Below are 24,603 nucleotides of genomic sequence, written 5' to 3' on the forward strand. Positions count from 1 at the left end.
AACAATCAAGTTGGTACACTATATCAAGAGCACTATATAAATTTTCTAAATTAGAGGACTCTATAATGATTTTTCTTTTTTTGTGTTCATTTATTTATTTATTTATTTGCTAGTACATTTAAGGTATAATAGCCATCTTTTAAATGAAAATGGCAAAGGGCTTTGATCCTCACAATGAAACTAAGACCATCTTTCCAAAGTGAGGAAGACTAATTATTAAGATGCTCTGATAGAAACCTAAACAGAAGGATCGTAGAAAATAAAAAAGACAGATTTTGTAATATATAACCACACAAGCCCATTTTATCTCCACATTTTTTTATTTTATTTTCAGTTGAATTCATGTTCATAAGGATTTAATTGGGACTTTTACATATTAACTGTCAAACTAGCTAACACAATTCTCCTTATTTGGACTTGAAACTAACAATATAATAGATGAAACACTAAACACAATATAGACTGACTTATTTTCAATTAGCTAAGCATGTAGCCATTAACAAAGAAAAAAAATTATTATTATAGTTTATCCTACTTAATTAGGAAACAAGAGTTCATTTAATTTGATTTGATTTGGTATAGTTATTTTCAGTCAAAGCAATTCTCTTTTTGCATCCCCACCAAACCTGATTATATAAGAAGATATCTTAACCATCTCAAAATTTCATGACCCTCTTATTTGTTGGAACAATTCGCCTTGAATTCTTCAATTGGTGATCTTCAGATTTTCAAAACCTGGTGATAATCTTGTCTATGCAGAACAAAAATTGATACATCAAGTCGCGTTACTTAGTCGCTTTCCTAAAGAAAAAATTTGCACCCACCAAAAGGTGTGCAGGAGGTTACATCAAATTCGCCTCTAAGATACAATGAAGCGTGATCTAAGGATCAAGTCTACCAGCATCTGCACTGACGACAGTAGATCAAAATACTCTTTATATAATCAAGAAAACCAAGATACGAATAATCAAGTCTATAGAATTTGATTACCGGTAAGAAAAGTAGAAACTTGCTTAAGAAACTCTTGATCTAAAACTCTAAATCAAGAGGGAGGGAGTGAGAGTGAGAGCGAGAGCGAGAGAGAGAGAGAGAGAGAGAGAGAGAGAGAGAGAGAGAGAATTGCAAAAATGCTCTAAGGATTTTTATTTTTTTTTTGGAATCATTGACGTGGCTGATTTTGCAGCCTATTTGTAGACCTTGATGCACTTGATCGAATGGTCATATCCCTTAATGGCATATGATCAGATCTAACCGTTAGATCGACGATCTATGATAGAGATCCATCTCACACCGAATAGATGCCTTGACTGATCACACCTAATCATGATCGGGTGACATCTCAACCATACGATTACGTGCATCTTCAATCAATGGCTATGACCAAATCGCTTCAGATTGGACACGTAAGCTTTCAATCAGTTGGTTGACCTATTGCCAACAGACGCCACATCACTGCCATGTGGAGATGACTGTATTCCACGTCACCCACACTATGTCGGATCCACATCATCGCTCCAACCTATACGATGCAAATAGAAAAGCGCTCTCATGGCGTCGATGCATCCGTGCAAACTGCAAAGTACACCATCAAACGCTACGTAGCTTACTGCGTACGCCACGCGTACGCGTGTGTGTGTGCGTGTGGTCCGAAGCACCATCCTTGCAGTGTGAGTGCAATCACACTAGCATCCATTCCATAATTCCATATTCAAAGGAATATTTCATGTAACACTTTACTAAGTGCTCTATGTTTTCCTTTCTTTCCAATGTAGGACAAAGTTCCCAAGTTTACTTCTAACTTTCCAAAGAAAAATAAGGAAGGTTTTGAAAACACTCAAAAACTAAACGATAAATTTTAAAAATCATTTTGAAAATTCCCGAACATTCCCCCACCATTTTCAAAAAACAAGATGATGATTCTTAATTCACTTGGCAGCCTTATGCATAGGTGAAGATATCTTACGATTTGAATAATTCACTTAGTGAAGACACTTCAAAGTTAGTCAAGATGGCATAGTAGACTTGTCTTTGAACTAGCGATCTTATAGGACTAACCTGACGTGTCTCACACACAATACAGGTTACCTCAAGTATTCAAACAAACCGACATGTGGATTGGCCTTGTGTCTATATCCTGTTTCATTAGCGCTCTAGAGTTAAACCCTTGAACTTATAGGAAGTGGCACCACCTCCTACACTCACATAGGTAAGCATACTGAGAGTACTCCTGTAATTTACAGTACCCTAACAACCCAGTTGTAAGCTTATTAAGAGTTTGCTAACTATCTTCTTCTTTTCATATTATAGGTACCAAGCACTTCAACCTTGTGATGAAAATGAAATAAAATTAAGTGCTTGCAATCACGACATATGGTGTACTTGGGCTCATTGAACTCAAGACTTGATATTTCTTCAAGCGTTGAGTCGAGTTTCCACTAGGAGTGATTATGTTAAGTGGGCTTAAAACCTATCCCCTTTGATGTTTTCCACACCAAATCCCTTGCAGTCCCTTTGTTAAGGGGTTAGCCAAGTTTTCACTTGACTTTGCAGAATCTGGGCGTTAGTTGCTGGAATTTAGTGTCGACCTTTCCTGTCCAAGGGTCGACACCTTGCCTGCTGCCAGCATTGTCTTTTCTTACTGAAGGGTCGACACCACCACACCAGGGGTCGACCCTTACGTGTTTTTTCTTTCAGAATTTTGGGTCTGAATAAGCCCAACTTGTGAGGGGTTTTGGACTTATTCTTTTCATTGACCTTAGGGCTATTTTCTAGTACTATAAATAGACCCAAGGCACTCTTCTCTCATAAATTTTCTCCTTCTCTTTCCTCTCAAATCGTGAGTCTCTCTCTCTCTCTCTCTCTCTCTCTCTCTTTATAAACTCAACTTTTTCCCACCTGAATCCTTAGATCTACTCATCTAGAAGCATCTTTTCACCCGGGTCCTTTGAAGAAGAGTGTATATCGTGGCTAGGGCTTTCTATTGATTCGAGAAGTTTGTGGTTTCGTCGACTTTGGATTTTTCGAGTTTTCTTCTTCACAACTTGAGGTAGGGACACTTTTACCCTAGTATTTCTTTGTTTTAAAGAGATTTCATGGTGTTGTTGTGACTTATGAGTTAATTTGAGGGTATTGTTGGATTAATCCCATGTTTTACATAAATAAACCATTTTACTTGACTCTTGCTTAAAATTTCTTTACTCTCTCTTTTCAAAACTTGTATGTAAATGTTATTAAAACCCATATCATGATGAAAGAGAAAACCCCCCAAATTTGGTGAAACCCTAGATTCTTAATTTGAGTTGAAAACACCACATTGAAGGGAATTTTCTTTGATTCATGAAATATTGTGAATAATAATTATTGAAAGATGTGGATGTTGATATAGTAAAGGAATTGTAGGTTGGATGTTATTTTTCTTTAAATCTTGTGTTGTATTCAATTCATTGGCAATGTTGGATGTTTGTTGATGGAATAAAATGTGAATAAATTGCTAATTGTGCATGAGTCCGGGTAAGAGTCGGTTTTAGAAATGTGGTGTTGGGTTGGTACCTGCGCAGGGAGTTTATAAAGGTGCCCAAATGCCATGTCTAGGCTTATCGCTGGACGAATATGGGAAAAATGTTTTTGGGTGTCTACACAGTCTCGCCGTATAATAGTCGACAAAAGTGAAAAAATAGATGGTTTTCTTTGGGTGCCCACTCCCTGCCGTATAATAGCCGACAAATGTGGGGGCGATTTTTAAAACAAAGAAAAATGGTGTTTTGAATTGGACTCTTACAGATGGACTCATGGCTTGCTTTCTATGGTTGTGAGTGTTTAATTGTTGTGCTTGATGACAAGAATAGTGATTGCCATTGTTTGGTTATTATGAATCTATACGACTGTTAAAGATTACATGTGAAGATAAATTTCCTTGTAAAGTGTTGCCAAAAGGATACCATAATCTTATTCAAAGGATTAAATACTTGGTTAAATGTGTTCCTATTGGGCATATAGCTCAACCCTTTTTTATTTCAAGAGTTGACGAATTACCATCTTATTGATGGATTGGAATCAGCAATAACTCCTTTTGGAAAGAGTTGATTCATGTGTATTTTGTTATTTGGAATTGGGATTTTGTAACAAGACTATCAAATTTATTTTTCTATTATTGTACGCCCTAGAGGCTTATATTTTGTAATACCATTTAGTTCATTGAACTGGAATGTGAATCTCGAATGTTATGGGAATGTACATGATGATTTGTAATCTCTTAACTCTTAGTTCAATGAGATAGATGACTTTTTGGATATATTATTGTGTTGGTCTTGGTATGTTTTTTTACAAGAAATTCAGGGCATTGCAGAACCCAGGAGATAGCTCCTCCAACAAGAGTAAAAATCCAACCACTAGTAGACGAATGATCCTCACGGTCAATTATCTAACCAGCATCCGTGAGTCCTTTCAGCACTGTTGGATAGCCATTATAGAATATTTCATAGTCTATTCTTTTCCTCAAGTATCTAAGTACTCGATTAACAGCATGCCAATGCACACCACTAGGATTACTAGTGTATCTACTAAGTTTTTCCATTGCAAATGCAATATCAGGTCTAGTGCAAGTCATGGCATACATTAGGCTACCTATTACTGTTAAGTATTCTAGTCGATTAATAGCTTTTCTAGTATTAGGATACAATTTTAAATTTGAATCAAAAGGTGTAAACATGGGTATACAATTATATTGATTAAATTTTTTAAGAATTTTCTCAATATAGTGCGACTGGGTAAAAATCAAATTATTGTTCTCTCATTTGATTTTAATGCCCAGAATTACATCAGCCAAGCCCATGACTTTCATACTAAAGCTAGATGATAAGAAACTTTTAGTACTGTCAATGACATCATTGTCAATACCAAAAATAAGCATGTCGTCTACATACAGACATATGATTACACCTCTATTACCAGTAAACTTACTGTACACACACTTATTAGATTCACGTATCTTAAAACCATTTGACACAATTACTTTGTCAAATTTATCATGCCACTGTTTTAGAGCTTGTTTCAGTCCATGTAGTGACTGACCGAGTTTACACAGTTTATGTTCTTGACCCTATACAACAAATCCTTCCGATTGTTGCATGTAGATTTCCTCATCTAACTCTCTATTTAGGAAAACGATCTTAACATCCATTTGATGGATTTCAAGCTTGTAGGTTGAGGCTAAAGCAATCAATACTCGGTGATTATGTCCACCAGAGCATATGTATCAAAATAATCGATACCCTCCTTTTGAGTAAACCCCTTAGCAACTAATCTTGCTGTAAACTTGTCAATTATGCCATCAACTTTCATTTTCATTTTGAAAATGCATTTACAACCAATTGGTTTGGATCTAGGTAGCAAATCAGCAAGTATCCAAGTATTGTTACCCATGATAGAATCCATCTCATCAGTTGTTGCTTCTTTCTAGAAATCAACATCTTGAGACTTCATATCTTCCTCAAAGGTTGATGGATTTGAATCCACATTTAAAGAAAGCATTGTTTGTTTAGAATGAGTATCCCCTTCTACTAGGTAAACAATGAAGTCAAGGACAAAAGACTTTTCAGTAATAGCCCTCTTACTCGTCCTTGGCTCAACAAGCTCATTAGGTTCATTAGACTCAATGAGTTTATTTCGTTCATTTTCCTCTATAGACATCAAAGGAGTTGATTAATTTCCTTGATTAGAATCCAACATTGGAATGGTTGTGGAACAAGTCTCATAAAATACCACATCATGTGATTCAATAATGGTATTTATTTTTACTGAACCATTGGGTTCTATTACTAGAAACCTATATGCTTTGTTATGAATAGCATATCCAAAAAATATCTTTTTCACCTAATTTCTTCATTTAAGTTCAGGTAATCTGATTATTGCTCTACAGCCCTAAATTTTCAAGTAACCTAGATTAGGTTTTTTGTTTTTCCAAAGTTCATAAGGAATAACATTTCTTTCTTTGAGAGGAATTCTATTGAGTATGTGATAGACAGTGAACAAGGTTTCACCTCAAAAATCAGAACTTAAATTGGAATTAAAAAACATAGCATTAATCATTTCTGTTAATGTCCTATTCTTTTTTTCAACTACTCTATTTTACTGTGGTGTATAGGGTGCAGACTTCTCATGAATAATACCAACATTTTTCACAATATTCTGGAAAATGGTATCCACCACCTTTGTCAGACCTAAGTCTTTTTATTTTGATATTACACTAATTTTCTACTTTTGTTTTAAAAATCTTGAATTTATCAAGCACTTCATCTTTTGAATGCAAAAAAATAGATATGACAATACTTAGAAAAATCATCAATGACTGTTACAAAATATTTCTTACCCCCTCTAGTGGGGATACTATGCATGTTACATATGTCACTATGCATAAGTTCAAGTAAAGATGTGGTTCTATCTACTTTAGGAAAAGGAATGCGAGTAATTTTAGATTGCACACAAAAATTACATTTTCCAAACATGTCAATGTCATACTTAGGAATTAAATCTAAATTAACCATATCATGCATTTTCCTAGTATTAACATGACCTAAACAAGCATACCATAAAGAAAGAGAATCAACAATATAAGTAGAAACAGATCTATTATTAGGTAAGGCAATTTGAACTCGTCCCAACAGGGACCTGACCTCCCGACCTCAAATTGAGCAGTTTTTTCCCGAAAAATACTCCTGACAGGCCGGGAATAGTATTTAAAAATAAATCCTTGATGATATTCGGGCCGAGGACGGTGATACGTTTTCCAGCCCAGCCTCGACCCCGCCGCCGTTTAGTCCCCGATTTATATATGTGTGTTTAGGGTTTGGTTAACTCACACACAAACACAACCACGCTCCTCTCTCTTTCTATCGCATCTCTTTCTCTCTCACACACGACTATTGCTTCTTTCTCTACTCCCTCACCGTTCCTCCTCCCTCACCTCCGCTCCTCTCTCTCTTGATCTCGACGTCGGCGGAGTCTCTCACACACGACCACCGCTCCTCTCTCTGCTCCCTTACCGCTGTTCCTCTCTCTCGGCATTGACGACGGCTCCTTCTCTCTTTCTCACTGGCGTCACTTCTCCCTCACAGCGTCACAGCGGCAGCTCCTCCTCTCTCTCTCACTGGCGACGACTCCTCCTCTTCCTCTCATGGTATCTCCTCCTCCTCTCTCTCACGGTATCTCCTCATCTCTAGTTACTTTCTCTCTCTTTTTTGTTTTGTTCTTAAATCTAGAAAATGATAAAGATGAAGATGTTGTTAATGAAGATCTGTTGTTGATGAAAATGATGAAGATGTTTTTTTGATTTGAGCTCAGATTTGTGTGGGTGTGTTATTGTTATTGTTGATGATGATGAACAGTGATATTGTTATTGTTGATGTTGATGTTGTTGTTGTTGATGAATTCTCATATTTTCTAGAGCTGATTTTTTTTTTTTTTGCCGGGGAATTTTCGAGGTTGGGGAAACTTGATCCCCATTAAAGGGAGGGGGCGAAGGCGGTGTTAGGTTCCCATAGGGGATCGAGGAATTTCCACCATCAGGGATCGGAGACGAGGAGTGTGATCCCCGGCCTTGCCCTACCCCGTTGCCATTCCTATGTATTATTGATAACATTAAGTGTGAACATTCCTTGATACATGTAACCTCCCAACAAGAATCCCATCCTTAGATAGGACAAATTTGTCCGGCTCAAATACTAATTGGAAACCATGCTTATTAAGTAGTGTAACGTCCCAAAATAATTACAAAAACCCATCTCATAGTATTCCTTACAATTTATCAATAACATTATAATTAATATTCCCTTCATAATCCTTGATTTTAGAAAAGATGACATATGCATTATACATTTATAAATCCTAGATCTTGAATCTATAGCATATGAAATGTATACATGAATTGAAATGAAAAAAAAATTCAAGTAAAATTTATGCCCTAATGGCTACATCTTTCCAAGTCCATGCTTGAGCACAACAAAATGAGTTCAACTCAATACAGTTTAACCCCAAGGCTTATACAAAATAATTGCATCAAATAAAAAAATAAAAATAAAAATAAAAAACTCCTGGCTCTAAGTCCTCCAAAGTTATGGTCATGGTGGAGATATATCATCAGCACCTGAAAGTTGTTTTCCACGTAGGGAGAGTTAAAGCCTAATGAAGATATTCTAACTCAATATATGAATCTTAATGAAGTCATAAAGTGAATGCATATGCAATGGCATTTGTCAAACGTTTCACATTTCCATCTCAAAACAATGCAATGCCAGATTATATATCAATTCATGAAAATATACCAGAAAATAGGGCCATGGATACAAACACCGGGAATCTCTAGGTACGTGTCTGCTAGTAGGTTATACAAGCACTACCAAAGCCATTTTACTAGTACTAACTGGAAGGATCAGCACCTAACCGCGCGGGTTTCTGGACTTTCACTAAGGACATACAGGCAACATAATAACCACAACCACACCCCCTAACCAGATTCACCAAGGTATTCACCTATTTTTTCTCAAAACAATGCATTTTCAATGTTTAAATATGCACCAATGCTTAATACAAGATGTATGGGTAATTACTTTCAAGTCACCTAATTCTCATGCAATTTCTATAACAATTAAAGTTATCCTCCACCGATAGCCCAAAAATAGATATTTTTATTTAATAGATAAATTCCAACAACAGATATAATCTCATCATTTTCAAATGGAGTGATATCACATATCTAACTCCACCATCAACATCAATATACACATTCGTTCCATTCTTTCAAAACCCAACATCATTTTTCATTTTTCTTCACAAACCATTAATCCATGATTTTAGAATGAAACCCCCTTTACTTTCAAAAATCAATTTTGAGTAAAGAAATCCACCACTTTAACATATCACAACCATAAATACATCCCTACAACCTTTCTCAAGAACCCATTTGAAAACCCCTATTTTACATTTAAATTTCAAACCCTAGATTTAACCCAAAATTCCCAAATCACTAGATTCTTTCAATGAGCAAATAACTAAGGTAAAAATCATACCAAAGGTTAAAAAAATCCCTACCTCAAAGCTAGAAGACAATAGAGAGCAAGGGTTGAAGTTTGGTGGCGGCGAAAATGATAACTCCTCCGATTAGAATGAAGCCCTCGACGTGGTCTATCTTTTTCTCTAAGGAGCCGTGGTGGAGAAATCAATGGAATAGGAGTATGTGTGACTTGAAATCAAGAACTAGAGAGAGAGAGAGAGAGAGAGAGAGAGAGAGAGAGAGAGAGAGAGAGAGAAAGAGTGATAGAGTGAAGAACATAGGGTTTTGAAATGTTTAGAAAGAGAGGAATGAAAAAGTGATCCAAAAGTCCATTTTCCTGAACTGAAATACTCGTAGACTACTCGAGCTACCAAAACACTGCTCGAGCGACAAACACAATAAGTGACATTGCTTGAGTAACCAAAGTCACCACTCGAGCGCACAATGACCCCCTTCCAAAAGTTTTGCAGACTGAAGAAAACCACTTGAGCACAAGAAAGACCGCTCTAGTTAAGAACACCCTACTCCTAGAAGTTTTGCAGACCTGCAAAAATACTGGGAGTTCTCAAAGACCACTCAACGGCAAGAAAGACCGTTCGAGCGAACAAGCAAAAATCTGGACAACAACTCTTTTGAAAAACTAACTCCAAACCTGTTTCAAACACAATAACAACTCCCAAACAACCCACCTCACTAGAAACAAGATGCAAATGAAATGAGCAATAGTTACGGATGTGGATTCCAGGATTCAAAAGCAAGAAATGGTTCGAGTCTAAATCAGAATCGTTATAAGTAGGCTTCTAGATATAAGGTTTTTCTTGACATCAGGTGCATGATAGACATCACTAAGACTTAAGACTTTTCCAGATGTGAACTCTAGATTCACCGTCCCTTTACCTTTGATAGTATCAGTTGATAAGTTGCCCACGTAGAGAATTGTTCCATCACTCACTTGTTCATAAGTGGTGAAAAGGCTCTTGTTGTTGTAGATGTACCTCATTGCTCTTGAGTCAATCTACTAGTTATCAGCATCTTCAAGCATGTTCACCTTGGACACAACAGCCACGAACTTGTTCTTGGCATTTGATGCTTCTGACTTATTCTTGTATGACCGGCATTCATGTTTGAAGTGCCCTGGCTTGCCACAGTGCTAGCAAATGCCTTTCTCCCTCTTAGCATTTTTCTTGGGTTGGGGGTCGCGCTTACACTTCCCTTTGTTGAACCTCTTGCCATCATCCACCATGTGGATCTTACAAGTTTGAGTCAATTGCTTATCTTTATTTTCCAGAAGTCTTGACTCTTCTTCAATTCGAAGGTGTTGAGCCAATTCTTCTATAGTAAGATCTTCATTTGTGTGTTTCAAGGTTATCTTAAAATTCTTCCAAGAAAATGGTAGTTTCTCTATTATAGATGAAACTATAATAGATTCATCCATGTTCATATTTTTTTGTCGGAACTGACTCAGAATATGTTGGATCTCATGGAATTGTTCCATAGTGGGCTTTGTATCAATCATAGTAAAACGTATAAAATTACTAATAAGAAATTTCTTAGCGATGGCATCCTTGATGAGATACTTTGACTGCAATATGTCTCGAAATTGCTTTACTGTTTCCAGATGTTGATACACATCGAACATAAAGTCTGACAGCGCATTCAGAATGCGTCCTCGACAAATATAGTCGTCATTCTCCCATTTGGTTCTGGTACGGGTTTGCTCCACCATCTCATCTTCTTACTTCGCTGGATAGGGAGTAGTCAGCACATAGACTACTTTGAGAGTAAAGAGCAGGAAGTGCATCTTCTTTTACCAGCGTCAAAAATTTTCTCCATCAAATCGGTCAAGCTTTATAAATCTTGAGTCATTTTCTGAATAGACATTGCCATATGGAAATATTGTCTTTAGATTGTTGGAACAATTCGTTTTGAATTTAAATTGATAATCTTTGGGTCTTCAAAACTTAACGATGATCTTGTCTATATAAAACAGAAAATTGATGTTTCAAGTTGCATTACTTAGTCATTTTCCTAAAGACAAAATTGGCACGCACTAAAAGATGTGTAGGAAGTTACAGGAAATTCACCTCCAAGATACGATGAAGCCTAATCTAAGGATCAAGTTTACCAGTGTCTACACTGATGATAGTAGATTAGAATATTCTCACACCCTCACTCAAACTCAAGGTGTTTTAGCAGAAAACACTGAGAGTTTCCTAAGAAGAAACTGAAACCGAGCGGTAGTGTGAGTCTTGGTAAAGAAATCTGCAAATTGCAAAGCTGAAGAGACAAAAGGAATCGAGATAGAGCCAGACTGTAGATGTTGTCGGACAAAGTGACAATCAATCTCAATGTGTTTTGCCCATTCATGGAAGACAGTATTGTGGGCAATCTGAATAGCGTTGCGGTTGTCACAATAGAGGAAGGTCGGAGAAGACTGAGGGACACCCAAATCAGATAAGAGACAACGAAGCCAAACAATCTCAGCAGTAGCATGAGCCATATCACAGTACTCAGCTTCAGCAGTAGAGCGAGCAACAACAGTTTGTTTCTTGCTTTTTCAAGAGATCAAGGAATCACCAAGAAACATATAGAAACCAGATGTGGACTTGCGATTAGCATCATCACCAACCCAATCAGAATCAACATAGGTAACCAAATCCAAAGAGGAAGTAGAGAACAATAGTAAACCCTGAAAGATAGTACCTCGGAGATCGTGAAGAATCCGAACCAATGCAGCCCAATGTGGGAAGCGAGGAGCAGAAACAAACTGGCTAACCATATGAACAGCATAGGCAAGATCAGGACGAGTAATCGTCAGATAAACTAAGCAACCCACAAGCTCATGATATAAAGTGGGATCATCTAGAGGGACACCATCAGTACAATTGAGCTTCACATTAAGCTCAGTAGGTGTATCAGAAACCTTAGTATCAGTAAGACTAGCACGGTGAATGACCTCATTAGCATACTTGGCCTGAGACAGAAAATAGCCTTTTGGAGAAGAAACAACTTCAATACCAAGAAAATACTGCAAAATGACCAAGATCCTTCATCTCAAAAGTGCGAAAGAGATGCTTCTTGACCTCAGAGAGAGCAGAAGAGTTAAAGCCAGTGATGATCATATCATCCACATACAGTAATAATGAAACAAATCCAGCTGAGGTGTGGAGCAGAAATAAAGTAGAGTCTTGGGCACAAGGATAAATCCAAGCTCAGTAACAGCAGTCTGAAAGGGATCATACCAAGTACGAGGAGACTGCTTCAGACCATACAAAGCACGCCGAAGATGACAAATTTGTCCAGAGGAATGGTGAAGGCCAGGGGGAGGACGCATGTAAACCTCCTCAGTGAAATGGCTATTAAGAAAAGCATTCTTAACATCCATTTGATAAAGAAGCTAAGAACGAACAGCAGCGACAGATTAAAGTACGGATAGTAGCCATCTTGGCAACAGGAGAAAAGGCCTCCTCATAATCAATACCATACTCCTGTGAGAAACCTTTGGCAACCAAACGAGCTTTGTAGCGCTCAAGAGAGCCATCAGAATGAGTCTTGACTTTGTAGACCCATTTGTAACCAACCAGATTCTTACCAGCAGGCAAAGAATCCAACTCCCAAGTACTAGTATTCTGTAAAGCAGACAACTCATCCTTCATAGCTTGAACCCAATGAGGATCCTGATAGGCCTCCTTGTAAGATTAAGGTTTTGAAAAAGAGTGAATAGCAGACAAAAAAGTATGATAGGAAGTAGAAAAACATGTATTAGACCAACCCAACCTGTTTGGAGGATGACGCGCTCGAGTAGGATATTGGTGTGTAGCAGGATCAGAATCATCAGAAGCAGGAGGATCAACAACAGTGGTAGAGATAACCGGCGGAGGAGGGGCCTGGCGACGAGAATAAACTAACAACAGAAGAGGAGAAGAAACCAAAGGAGAAGTAGGAGGAGAAGAGGGAACAAGGTTAGGGTAACTGTGGAGATGTACTCATCAGACGGGACCTCAGAAGGAAATAGATCAATATGAACCAAATCCTCTTTGGAAACTGCGGCAGTGAGAGAAGGAAGTTCAAAGTAAGGGAGACGTTTGAGAAAGGCAACATGGCGGGAGACATAAAGCCGACGGGAAACATGGTCTTAACAGCGATAACCTTTCTCAATGAGACTATAACCCAAAAAGACACATAAGACAGATCAGGCACTAAGTTTGGTCCTATCTTTATGAGGTAAAAGGACAAAACAAGCAGACCCAAACACACGAAGGAGAGAGTGATTAGGAAGTTGGGAAAACAGAACCTCATAAAGAAATCGACCAAAAAAAAGGGGGGTAGGCATACAGTTGAGAAGAAAAGTAGCAGTAAGAACGGCCTCACCCCAAAACGGAACCGGAACGGAGGCAGAGAGAAGGAGAGACCTAGCTGTCTCAAGAAGATAACGATGTTTACGCTTAACTCGACCATTTTGAGCAGGTGTATCAGTACAAGAAGTTTGGTGAATGGTACCCAAGTTAGCCAAGTATTCACATAATTCAGTTTTAAAGTATTCCCCACCCAAGTCAGGCCGTAACAATTTAATAGTAGACCCAAACTTTGTAGTGACCATAGACTGGAAAGTACGGTATATCTGGTAGAAGTCAGACTTATGAGTCATAAGATAAACCCAAGTGTAACGGGTGCAGTCATCAACAAAACACACATAGTATACAGAACCCCCTTTGGTGAGAACAGGAGAATGGCCCTAAACATTGATATAAACTAAAAAAATGGTGTATCAGATATAGAAGTACTTTTATGAAATGGTAAGGTTTTCATTTTGGCAAGTTTACACCCTCGACATTCAGTAAGTTCACTAGGAGAAACTTTACCCAATATACCAGACTGAGCTACAGACCGTAAGCAATCAGCAGACAAATGTCCTAATCTAGAATGCCATAAGTAGAAAGGACTAGACAGAGAATCTGAATAAAAAGAGAAAAAGACAGTTGGAGAGGTTGTCATCGGCAGATGCAAGCTCTCCACCACATAGAGGTCTCCAACTCTACGACCGGTCCCAATCTGCTGCTTAGACATCCGATCCTACACAGAACAGACAGAAAAAGAAAAGATAACATCAAAACCAGAGACATCAAGCTGACCAATAGATAATATACTGACAGATAACTGAGGAACATAAAGGCCAGATGGAATAGAAACAACAGACATTGCAAACGGTAGGATAGACCCAATAGATATAACAAACATACCAGACCCATTAGCAGCATTGATAGTAATAGGAAAAGGGAGGAAGAGTATAATTTTGAAGTAAGGAGAGATGGAGAGTCATATGATAAGAGGCACCAGAGTCAAAAATCCAGACAGACAAAGAAATACCTGAAGAAGATCCAAGCAAACCTGAATAAAGAGATGAAACAATGGAGGCAGACGAGAATGGCTAGGAGTTAGATAGTATATATTGAAGCTGACTAATCTGAGCACCCAAGGAAGCCAAGTCAGGATCAGGAGCTGGAGCAGATGCATTAGAACCGGCGGGAGCCTGAAAATTACTCGAAGAAGAAGGGCAAAACTAGGTCCGAGACTCTTGAGAAGATGAGCTAGACAGGCATCCCTTCTTGGGATAGTGATACTTCCAATGGCTCCTCTAATGGGAGAAGGTACACTCATCCAAAGCCAGAGACATCATAATAATAAACACAAAACTGAGGGGTTCAAGTGTAATAACCCAAAATAGAGCAAAATAGCCAAACCAAAAGTCCAAGTCTAATAACTAGAAAACTTAAGGGTCAAACGGTAAATAAGTGTTTTTTTTAAACCAAATGACAGTGTTGGTAGGGTCAAGAACACTTCGGAACATAAAGAGAAAGCGAGAGAGAAAACCGAGCTCCATAAACCAGACGATTCAGTCACGCGATAAACCAAGCTCCTCAAACCAGACGAGAGAACTAGCAATGAATAGAGAATCGCAAACCCAGATGGATTACTCATGACCTTCAACCGAACCAGATGAACCCAGAAAGAGAAGAGGGGTTTGCAAAACAGAGCGAGAAATCAGGGAGGAAAACCCTCGATCGAACACGAGAAGACCACGAACATGAGCTATCACAAGTCAGAATAAGTGTAGAAGTATTTCGAGTTGCACGCATAGAAAAAGACACGAACAGGTGCACTGAATAACCCAGATGGGTCTCTTGAGCCAGTCAATCTAGACGACTCAACTAGATGGATTAACGAAGGAACCCAGATGCAACAAATAGAGTAAACTCAAACAGGTTGATTCCCAACGAACCAAAAAATCACAACCAGAGCTCTGATACCATGTAAGATTCCTGAAAGCTTTTCTGTATATTCAATTGTGTATCTTTACAATGAGGTTACTAGTTGTAGACACCCCATTTTTGACCGACCTTAAGACTCAGACGTCACCAGTTGAGCGCTCGGTGATATTGCATATTGTGCTCGTTCAGAAGTTTCAGAGTCTCGGCTGCGAGCCTTGCCTCCGGACTTCCGGACTCTTTCGTGCCTTGCCTCGGTTTGCGAACCAGGCTTTGTTTTCTCTGTTTTCTCTTCCCGAAGGGAGGGAGAGGTCTCTTAGATCATCCCTCAGTGGCCGTAGGCTATGTTTCGTGGTCGTAGGCCATCTTTCCCGTTTGGAGCCTGGTTTCTAGTTTTTCGGAGCCAACGGCCGTGTGCCTCGGTTCGGGACCACCTAACCACCTCCGTTTGCTCCGGTTTTTACTATACACCTTATTTCCTCCCTTTTGAGCAACACTGTGGCCCGAGAGACCAACTTCGTGGTCGAATGCCACCTCCGGTGCTTAACAGCCCATTTTTGGGGCCCCGGGCCGCGCGTTTCGGTCTGCCGAACCTCCGTTTTGCATCCGTTTTGGTTCATTTTTGGTGGAGACCTTGTTTTCATAGTTTGGAAGCTTGTAGGAGGGTGGGAGGCCAACAATTGTTCTGAAAAGCCAGCTTTATTTCTGCATCGCTCTCCGACACCCGTTTTGCTCACTTGAAAGCCAATGTTGACCACCCCGGGGCCACTTTCTTGAACCCTAAACCCCATATTTGTGTTGTACACACCTGGGAGGCCACCAATATTTGGTGGCCGGCTAGTAATTGTACCTGACCCTTTTGACCCCCTCTAAAAAATTGTCTTTTCTCTCTCCTGGTTCACTTTTTTTGGGGTCAACCACATAGTTGTGTTATGCACACATGGGAGGTCACCTTTTTGAGGTGGCCGGCCAGCAATTGTGTTTGACTGATTTGACCCCTGGTCGGCCAACCATGGGGGGGTGGCCGGCCAACCACCTCAACTTTTTTTACCTGGCCGGCCAGACTCCCCTCTTCAAGTGGGTTCCAGCTGTGTATTTTGGTTCCCCCCAGATTTTGTATCCGAGGGGGCTGCCTTTAGGGGGGAAATTTGAATTTGACTTTCCCCCCCTTTCCTCCATTCCTTTGCCTATATAACCAGCACCCCCAGCTGCATTTTAGAAGGTTAGAAAATTTGGTCTGGAGCCCTTGCATTCAATCTCTCTCTCTCTCTCTCTCTCTCTCTCTATTCCAACACTTAAAACCACCTTGCTCCTACACCATTTCTACATCAACCCATAGCATAAGGCCTCCATCCTCCAATCCAGCAATTTGAGGTTGCTTTCCAGAGGTGAAGAGCTCCCAAACTTGGTCCAAGAGCTGCTGGTCCATTGGTCTACAAGGGTGAGTCCCATTTTCCCTCTTTTGTGCCTTATTTTGCTTTGTATCTAAGCCATCCTTTCTTGCATTTTTGGGCTCTGACCCAAACTTTAAAAGGTCATATTTTGAGCCCCTTTTCATGTTTGATTAAGGGTCTTTCTCTTTTTGAGGACAGCAGCTATCACTTGCCTCTTTAACTCTCTTTTAGGCCTTATTTTTGCATAATATTTTAGGCCTATCTGTGAGCTGTTTTTGACTTCTCCATAAACTGTAAAATAACTTTTTTTGAGCCCCTATTCAACATTGTTGAAGGGCTCTCCTCTGTTTGAGGCCTCCTGCTATCACTTGCTTCTTTATCTCTCCTTTAGGCCAATTTTTGCATAGTATTTTAGGCCTATTTGTGAGCTGTTTTGGACCTTACTATAAACTGTTAAATATATTTTTTTGAGCCCCTCTTCAACATTGTTGAAGGGCTCTCATCTATTTGAGAAAAGAAGTTGCCACTTGTCTCTTTACCCCTCTTTTAGGCGTTTTCTTGCATGATAGTTTGGCCTTATTTGTGATTATTTTCGTGGCTTGATGTAAACTGTAAAGTGCCCTTTTCTGAGCCTCTCTTCAACTTTGTTGAAGGGATACTTGCCATTTGGGGCCAGCTGCTGTTCCTTTGTGCTTAATCTCTATTTTAGGGCCATTTTTGCATGATAGATTAGCTCTATTTGCATTCATTTTTGAGGCTTGTTATAAATTGGAAATATGCATTTTTTGGGGCTGTCTTGGTTCTTTCTTCATGCTTCATCATCAAATAACGCATGCTTTGTGTAGCTATAAGTCGTTCCATGCGCCTAATTTTGAGTTTCGGGGTTCATTCCATGCATCGAGTGCCATGGTTCCATGTTTCGGGGCTGTTTTGTATGACATTTCAGTGCTGAAATTTTCATGTTGCATACCACATTTCATGCCTTGCCATGCTTTGGTAGAGTGACATTTGTTGCCTTAGGTTCGGTCCTCGGTTTGCGTGCATGTGTGCACGCATTTTGAGTGTCTCATTTTCATCTCATGGGTACTGATGTGAGTGTGGATGAGGTCCACTCATGTTGGTGTAAGTCCATTGTCCATTGTGTATGCCATTTTATTTCATAGCATTGTGTATGCTAGGTTGTATGTTAGAGCATTGTGTATGCCTCGTTACATCGTGCATTGTGTATGCCATTTCATAGCATTGTGTATGCTAGGTTGCATGTTAGAATTGCATTCATGCATGTCATGCATATTGCATTGTGTTTGGGATAAGAGTTAGCCCGGGCACGGGAAACGAGGGACGTTTCGTACTTCGAGTGACGGAACGTGTCTCAATTCCCAGTCACCGACACTCCGGATTATCCATGATGGGGTCTCGGTCTTGTTGTGTTTATGTGTGCATAAATTTCATATTAAGTCGTGCAAATCGACTCCTCGGCCATCATGCATCGATATGCGTGATTGGTGACACGAGGATCGAGGACTACACTCCCTGAAGAGTAGTCAAGCATACATACGTGAAAATACATTGCCATGTCCCTTTCCTGCTCTCTGTTGCAGCAAATCGGAAATCGGCAGCTTTCAAAAGCCTTGCACAGCATCCCGGCATCAATTGCAAACAGAGGCTAATTGGGGCATCGCGATGGATTTCCGTGCCAAGTAACCCGAACATGCATCATTCATCATCCAGAGCAGAGTCGAGGCAGTCCCTAGCTTGCATGCTAGTTTATCGCTTTCCTAGATTAATTTGTTAATTAATTAGGATTTTGTACTTATTCGGACTGTACTATTCATTTGGGACTGTATTATTCTTTCGGACCCTCCGAGCGAGGGCAATGTTGTAATAAGTGTGCGTGCGTGTGATGTATGTCTTCCAACCGCACGTCTTTCTCCCTTTTATTTACCTGCTTACGATGGTTAGATTAGGGCATGTTTCAATTAGCATACAGTATGATAGCATGTTTGCATTCATTCATCTATCTTGCATGCACCGGGCTCGGCGCATCATACTAACTGCATTTGTATCTCAATTCCAAGTTCAATACATGTTAGTTGTAGCATTTCACATGCCATCTTTAGAATAGCCGAGCCTATCTTAGTTGCATTTTGCATGTGTTGCATTAGGCATTTCTGTATAATTAGGACCATGCATGGATTTCTAATTAGCTTCTGTTTTGCCTTGGAGTACTCGGTAAGTTTTATGCTTTAGCATCCTTGCATGCGTGTGAGTGACTGCCATGAATAGCATGCTTACCATGAGGCTATATGCTTATTGTGATATAACTGCCTGAATGCCTGTGGGTGAAGGTTGGGTTATTTGAATTGGAACAATTCATCAAATGTGTGTTTTAAGCCCACTAGATAGTGGCAAAATCATGTTTTTCTAAGCCCACCCGAGGGTGGCAAAGCCACGTCTTAGCCTACTTGCGGGTAGCACCATCAAACCATTTTCAAATAAACAAACATGAAATGTTTTGTTCCAATTCAGGCGACCTAGTCTATACTTGTATGCTGTGCGCATCACATAGTAAATCTAGGCTAATAACCGAAATAAGAACGCATAAAGTTTTCAAAAATAGATATCATGGTTAGTAGAGGCCGATCTTTGTTCGGGCGAGTGAGGGTTCTCACGAAGTGACCTTCCCCAATCGTACCCAAGTTCCCGAGCCGAGGCAACTTTGGTGATGACGGACACGTTGCCTTAGGCAAACGAGTCAGGGTTTCCTAAATTTCCCCAAAATAAAATATTTAGGTGGCGGCTCTGTATCTGGCAAAGCAGTCCATGTTTGGCACTTCTTTCAAAATCTGTTTTCTCAAAACGATTTGCCGGATTTGGACTCTTTGGTTCAGATTAAGAACCGTGACATTTGAGTCATGAACTGTAGTGAGCCAAATATCGAACGGAACGGGGCACTCGTTCCTCCCGGGGCGTTCGAGGGACGTCTACAGTTTCTGGCGACTCTGCTGGGGAATTAGAGAACTTGACTCGAACTCATGATATCCGTTTTTGACAACACTTATGTGTTTCTTTGCATTGCATGTGAATTGGTGCGCCTAGGACACCGTGTTTTCCATCTGCTATTCCTGAACAGTTTGCCGGAGGCTTGTCTTGTCAAGGCATGACCATAAGGCTGACCGGTTATGGGCTCTGCCAGTATGGGAACACAAACCCCAGTTTTACCAGGGCACCCTTTTTTGACCATTCGACCTAGTGCATATTCGGATCCATAGTGACCATTCCAAACTAGGACAGGTTGCTTACCCGATTTAGGTTGTTTGAAACCGCTGCGTGCGTAGTGAAACCCTAGCTCCTGATAGAATAGGACAGGGAAACCTTACCCCAACATAGGGGTGTTTTGCCTCTCACTTGTTTGTTATGTGCTTTTAGAGTGCGTCTCTATACGAATGCATGTATCAGTTTACAAGTTTGGGCATCAGGCCTGCGAGCACCAGTTTAGTAGTTTGGGGATCAGGCCTGCGGGCATCAGTATCTGGGAATCGGTTTTACCTGAGGGTATCAGTTTACCGGCAGAATTTTCGGCAGAATTCAGTAGAGAGCACACTCATTCAAATATGCTCATATCTGTTCAGGTGAAATCAGGCTGAGATGCTACATGTTTTCTCTTTTGCTAGGGGGTAGTCTGGGAACGATAGCTTCAGAAGGCTCCGATATCCCTCGAGGTTCATCGGACTTGTGGTGATAGACTTTGTCAGGTCAGAGATTCAATTCAAGGGCAATCAGTGTTCCTTTGCCAGAGGCAGGGTAAAAGGGGCCAGTCAGGCACAGATCACCAATTCAGCAGTTACCAGATCAGTGGCCCTTATCCACCCCACCAGTGAATAGTCAGGCTGAGGCCTCAGTTTTTATCAGTTTTTTAGTCACCCCATTAGTCAGTCAGCCGGAACAGCAGAACATGGCAGGGATGGAGGAAATGATGCGTCAACTCCAAGAAAGTATGAAACTCATGCAGCAAGACGCTGCCCGCCAGACGGAATTTGCCAAACAGCAGGCTGCAATCATGGCCCAGCCGGCTGAGCTAATCACCAGGCTGCAACAGTAAAACGGAGCATTTGCTTCGCATCAGGCTCCTCCCCCACCAGGAGCTCTTGTACCAGGGGAGACACCAAATGTCCAGGAAGGTACGGACATTCCGATGGGGCCAACTCCGCTCCCAATCCTACCCCAATTATCCAAAACACCCATCAACTTGCCGGATTCACCCTTTGAGTTCGAGTTAGACCCCACAGCGCTGAAGGTGAGCAAGCTAGAAAAGATGTTCAAGAAATCTCAGGGAGTAAAATCCATTCCGGACATTGAGGACGGGTATACCGATGCAGCTGTGACGCTGCCGGACAGATTTAAGATGCCACACATCGACCGATTTGATGGATCTGGCGATCCCATAGTACACCTCCGATTGTTTTTGGACATACTAAGGCCGATGGGCCTCACCAGACTGTAGAAACTTTCATTATTCAGCGGAACCCAGTCAGGTGTGGCCGCTATCTGGTATGCAAAATTAGAAGATGATGTCAAACGAAACTGGGATGAGATGGCTGAGGCCTTCGTTGCGCAGTACTCTTATAACACGTAAATCGAGGTCACAACCCGTGATCTTGAGACAACAAGGCAAGAGCCTAAGGAGAGTTTTTCTGATTTCGTAGCCCGCTGGAGGGCCAAGGCCTCGATGATGACCCTTAGGCCCACTGACAAAGATCAAATTCGGATGATTGTGCGCAATCTCCAGCCCAAGCTTATGCAAAAAATGATCGTTCTCCCCTTTCCCACCTTTTCAGACTTACATGAGATGGGAGTACAGATCGAGGACGCTATGAAGTAGGGCCTTCTTGACCAGGAGAAGGAGCAGCCTAGGAGGGCGTTTTCCCGCAGTTTGAATGCGACCACCAGTGGTTATACAGCTGCAAGATCTTCTGAAGTGGGCATGGTCACCACCACCACATCAAAAACAGCTACCCCATTCACCGGTGCGTCCGGAAGTAGCTCACAAAAATCCAAATATCCACCTCGAGTCAAGAGGGTTTTTACCCCACATTATATGCCTTTGTCAAAGGCTCCAGAGGCCTTACTCCGGAAGGGATATCTGAAACCATTGGAACAACAGCCTCTACCTGATCCTATCCCTCCAAAGCATGACCACAATAAATACTGTGCCTACCATCAACAAATCGGTCATGACACTGACAGTTGCTTTCGTCTTCGCCATGATGTACAGGATCTGCTTGACAACAAGGTCATTGCCGCACCAGCTCAGCAAAGTCTATCGGCACTTGATCAGTGAACTTATGGGGGATAATGTGATGTGATCAGGGGATGAACCACCTGTGGGCGGCGCTCAGTTTACTCCAGATGTGGCGTGTGGCACGCACTATTTTGAGCATTTGTGAATACTAGTTTTTGGTAGCTTCTGACTTGCGTGTTGAGTCAGTTCTGTGGTTTTGTTTCGAGTCCGTCTCTCTGTTTTGAGTCGGTCTTTTTGATTAAGGGTCTGTCTTGTTGTATCGAGTCAGTCCTGTTTTGTTAGAGTCGGGTGATTCCGAGGGTGTTACTTCGGATATCACTATTTTGTTTTGTGTTTGTCCTTTTGTTTTCTTTTGAGTCTGTTTCTCCGGGGAGCCAGTTGTGCCAACAGATTTGAATAAAACAGCAGTGATTTTCACACTCTTGTGTTTGCTTTTGCCTTGCGCAAGTTGTGCCAGAAAGTTTGAATGAAACAGCAGTACCTTCCACCTGCTCTCTTGTGCCCTGAAATCATTACATTGACCTAAGTTTTTCAAAACCTTTTGAACACTGTGATGAAAACGAAGAGGGAGGAATTCCTCGGGTTTTGCAAAATTTGATCAATTGAGAGAAAGAGAGGCGTGCTAAGCCCTTAATAAATGAGATCATGTTTGTTAATGTGAGTACTGAGAAGGATCCTGGCTTAGTCCAGATTGGTTCTACACTGTCTTCAGTGCGAGCGATTAGTCGCTTTCTTAAAAGGTTTCAAAAATGTTTTGCGCAGTCCTGCGAAGACCTGTGTGGAATCGCTCTTGAGATTGTGCGGCTTAGGATCGCTCTCAGCCTCAAGACTCGACCCCTCATTTTCAAACCTTGAACTTAGATTCAGAATGTTCAATGGTCAACCACAATGTGAGGCCTGTGTGGCCGGATCAGAAGCAGCCCTTGAACTAGGGGCAGGGAAGTCAGATCAAGAAGATCAGATGTCGTCAAAAGAAGCTTGGAAAGCTAGATCAGAAGCACCACTCGAACTAGGGGCAAAAGATGTCAGATTGTGCTCGAAGAGCAGAAGATGGATCGTTCCACAAATCAATGAAGATCGACAAGAATGCCAAACCCCAGAAGGGAGGAAAGAAGAAGACATTGCTGAAGGACAACCGAGTTCCTATCCACAACACTAGGGGCAAATTCAGCCCCCGTTGGATGGACTCCTACATCGTCAGCGAACAGCAGCCACTCTCTTGGATTCAGACAGATTCGAGATCTCATAACCATTTGACATGGACCAAGCTACACTTTTACCCTTGAGAGGCTCGCTGGGCCGAAAACCCGGAAGGGCAACCCAGGAAAAAGTTAGAGCAAGAAAAAGAAGAAAAAGAACAAAAAAAAAAAGAAAAATGCAAAGAATGAAAAAAAAAGAAAAAGAAGAAAAATGAAGAAAATGAAAGAAGAAAAAGAAAAAAAGATGAAAAGAAACGAAAAGAAAAACAAAGCTCGCAAGGTTGAAAACCCGGAAGGGCGGCCTTGGCAAAAGTTAGAGCATAAAAAGGAGAGGTTAAATACCCGAGTGTACCTTAACCCCGAACTACATAAGGCTTGATTCCCATCTCTGGGATACGTAGGTAACTTCATTCTGAAGTCCAGCCGTAAAACACTGTGTCCATGTAATGGTTTTGATCATCTTCGCTTTCTCTGAATCCGAAAATTTGGTTGTGTTCGTCACTCTGTGGACTGACTACAATGCGCCGCGGTGCTATCCAAACAAGGGGCAACTTTCCGTTGCCATTCAATACACTGCGGTGCTATTCAAACAAGGGGCAACTTTCCATTGCCATGCAGTGTCCTTCAGACAAGGGGCAATTTTCCATTGCCTCCGATCCGAGGTCGTGCATCTCAAGAGTAGGTTCTGCGCTCGTTGAGCAGTGGCCGTTTGCAAAAACAATTTTTGAGAATTTTTACTGAGGTTGACTAATCCCTCGAAAATTATTCCATCTTTTCCAAAACTGGACCATTTTTTGGACCCAAAAAGGGAAAATTTTCAGTGCTCACCATCTAACTTGCATGATTTTCAAATCAAAAATCGAACAAGTATGTTAATCTAACTCTCATATTAGTCAAAATTATTTTAGTAGAAAACAAAAAACAAAAAATGGTCAAAATATTGAACTAGGGGCACAGTTGAGTCAGGCTTCCTGTCTTTCCCCCGTTGTCAATGCATCTGCCAGAAAGGGCACTCTACCTGCCAGAAAAGGGCACCACTGAAGCTGACCGCAAGAAAACTCTCACATCCTCCAAGCAACGAGGTATCAACCCAAGTGCGAAGCACGAACTGGAATGGGGCAAGATATTCCACTCCCTCATCTGGACAGATCTGATCATGTCCAAACTCCCCAGCAAAGCATCGTCAACCAGTGTCAGCTGTAGATTTGCTACACACCCAGTTGTAGCGCAGCCCCTCTGTGGGAGAAACTCACTGTTGTGAACAAGAAGAAAAATCTAGCGGAATGGTAGGGGCAAGGACCCACAACTTTTTGTTTATCCATCAACCACTCAGGGAAAGGATAACAAATGAGAGATTGAAGAATAGAGAGATGTCCGCTAAGAGAAAAAGTGAGGA

The 24,603-nt window shown here is 40.9% G+C and overlaps 1 protein-coding gene across 1 annotated transcript; it reads right to left on the bottom strand.

Annotated features, from left to right (window-relative positions):
- Positions 1-10,196: 10,196 nt before the first annotated feature.
- Positions 10,197-14,245, bottom strand: LOC145802351 (uncharacterized). The gene is made up of 7 exons (XM_082895050.1): positions 14,168-14,245; positions 13,904-14,119; positions 13,382-13,781; positions 13,130-13,209; positions 12,182-12,443; positions 11,624-12,037; positions 10,197-10,654 (listed from the first exon to the last, which is right to left on the bottom strand). Exons 1-7 carry the CDS (start codon positions 14,243-14,245, stop codon positions 10,197-10,199), a joined length of 1,908 nt encoding a protein of 635 aa, XP_082751176.1.
- Positions 14,246-24,603: the final 10,358 nt, after the last annotated feature.

The sequence above is a fragment of the Camellia sinensis genome, chromosome 11 (genome assembly GCF_055761805.1).
Source record: "Camellia sinensis isolate YWXY chromosome 11, ASM5576180v1, whole genome shotgun sequence".
NCBI classification, from domain to species: Eukaryota; Viridiplantae; Streptophyta; class Magnoliopsida; order Ericales; family Theaceae; genus Camellia; species Camellia sinensis.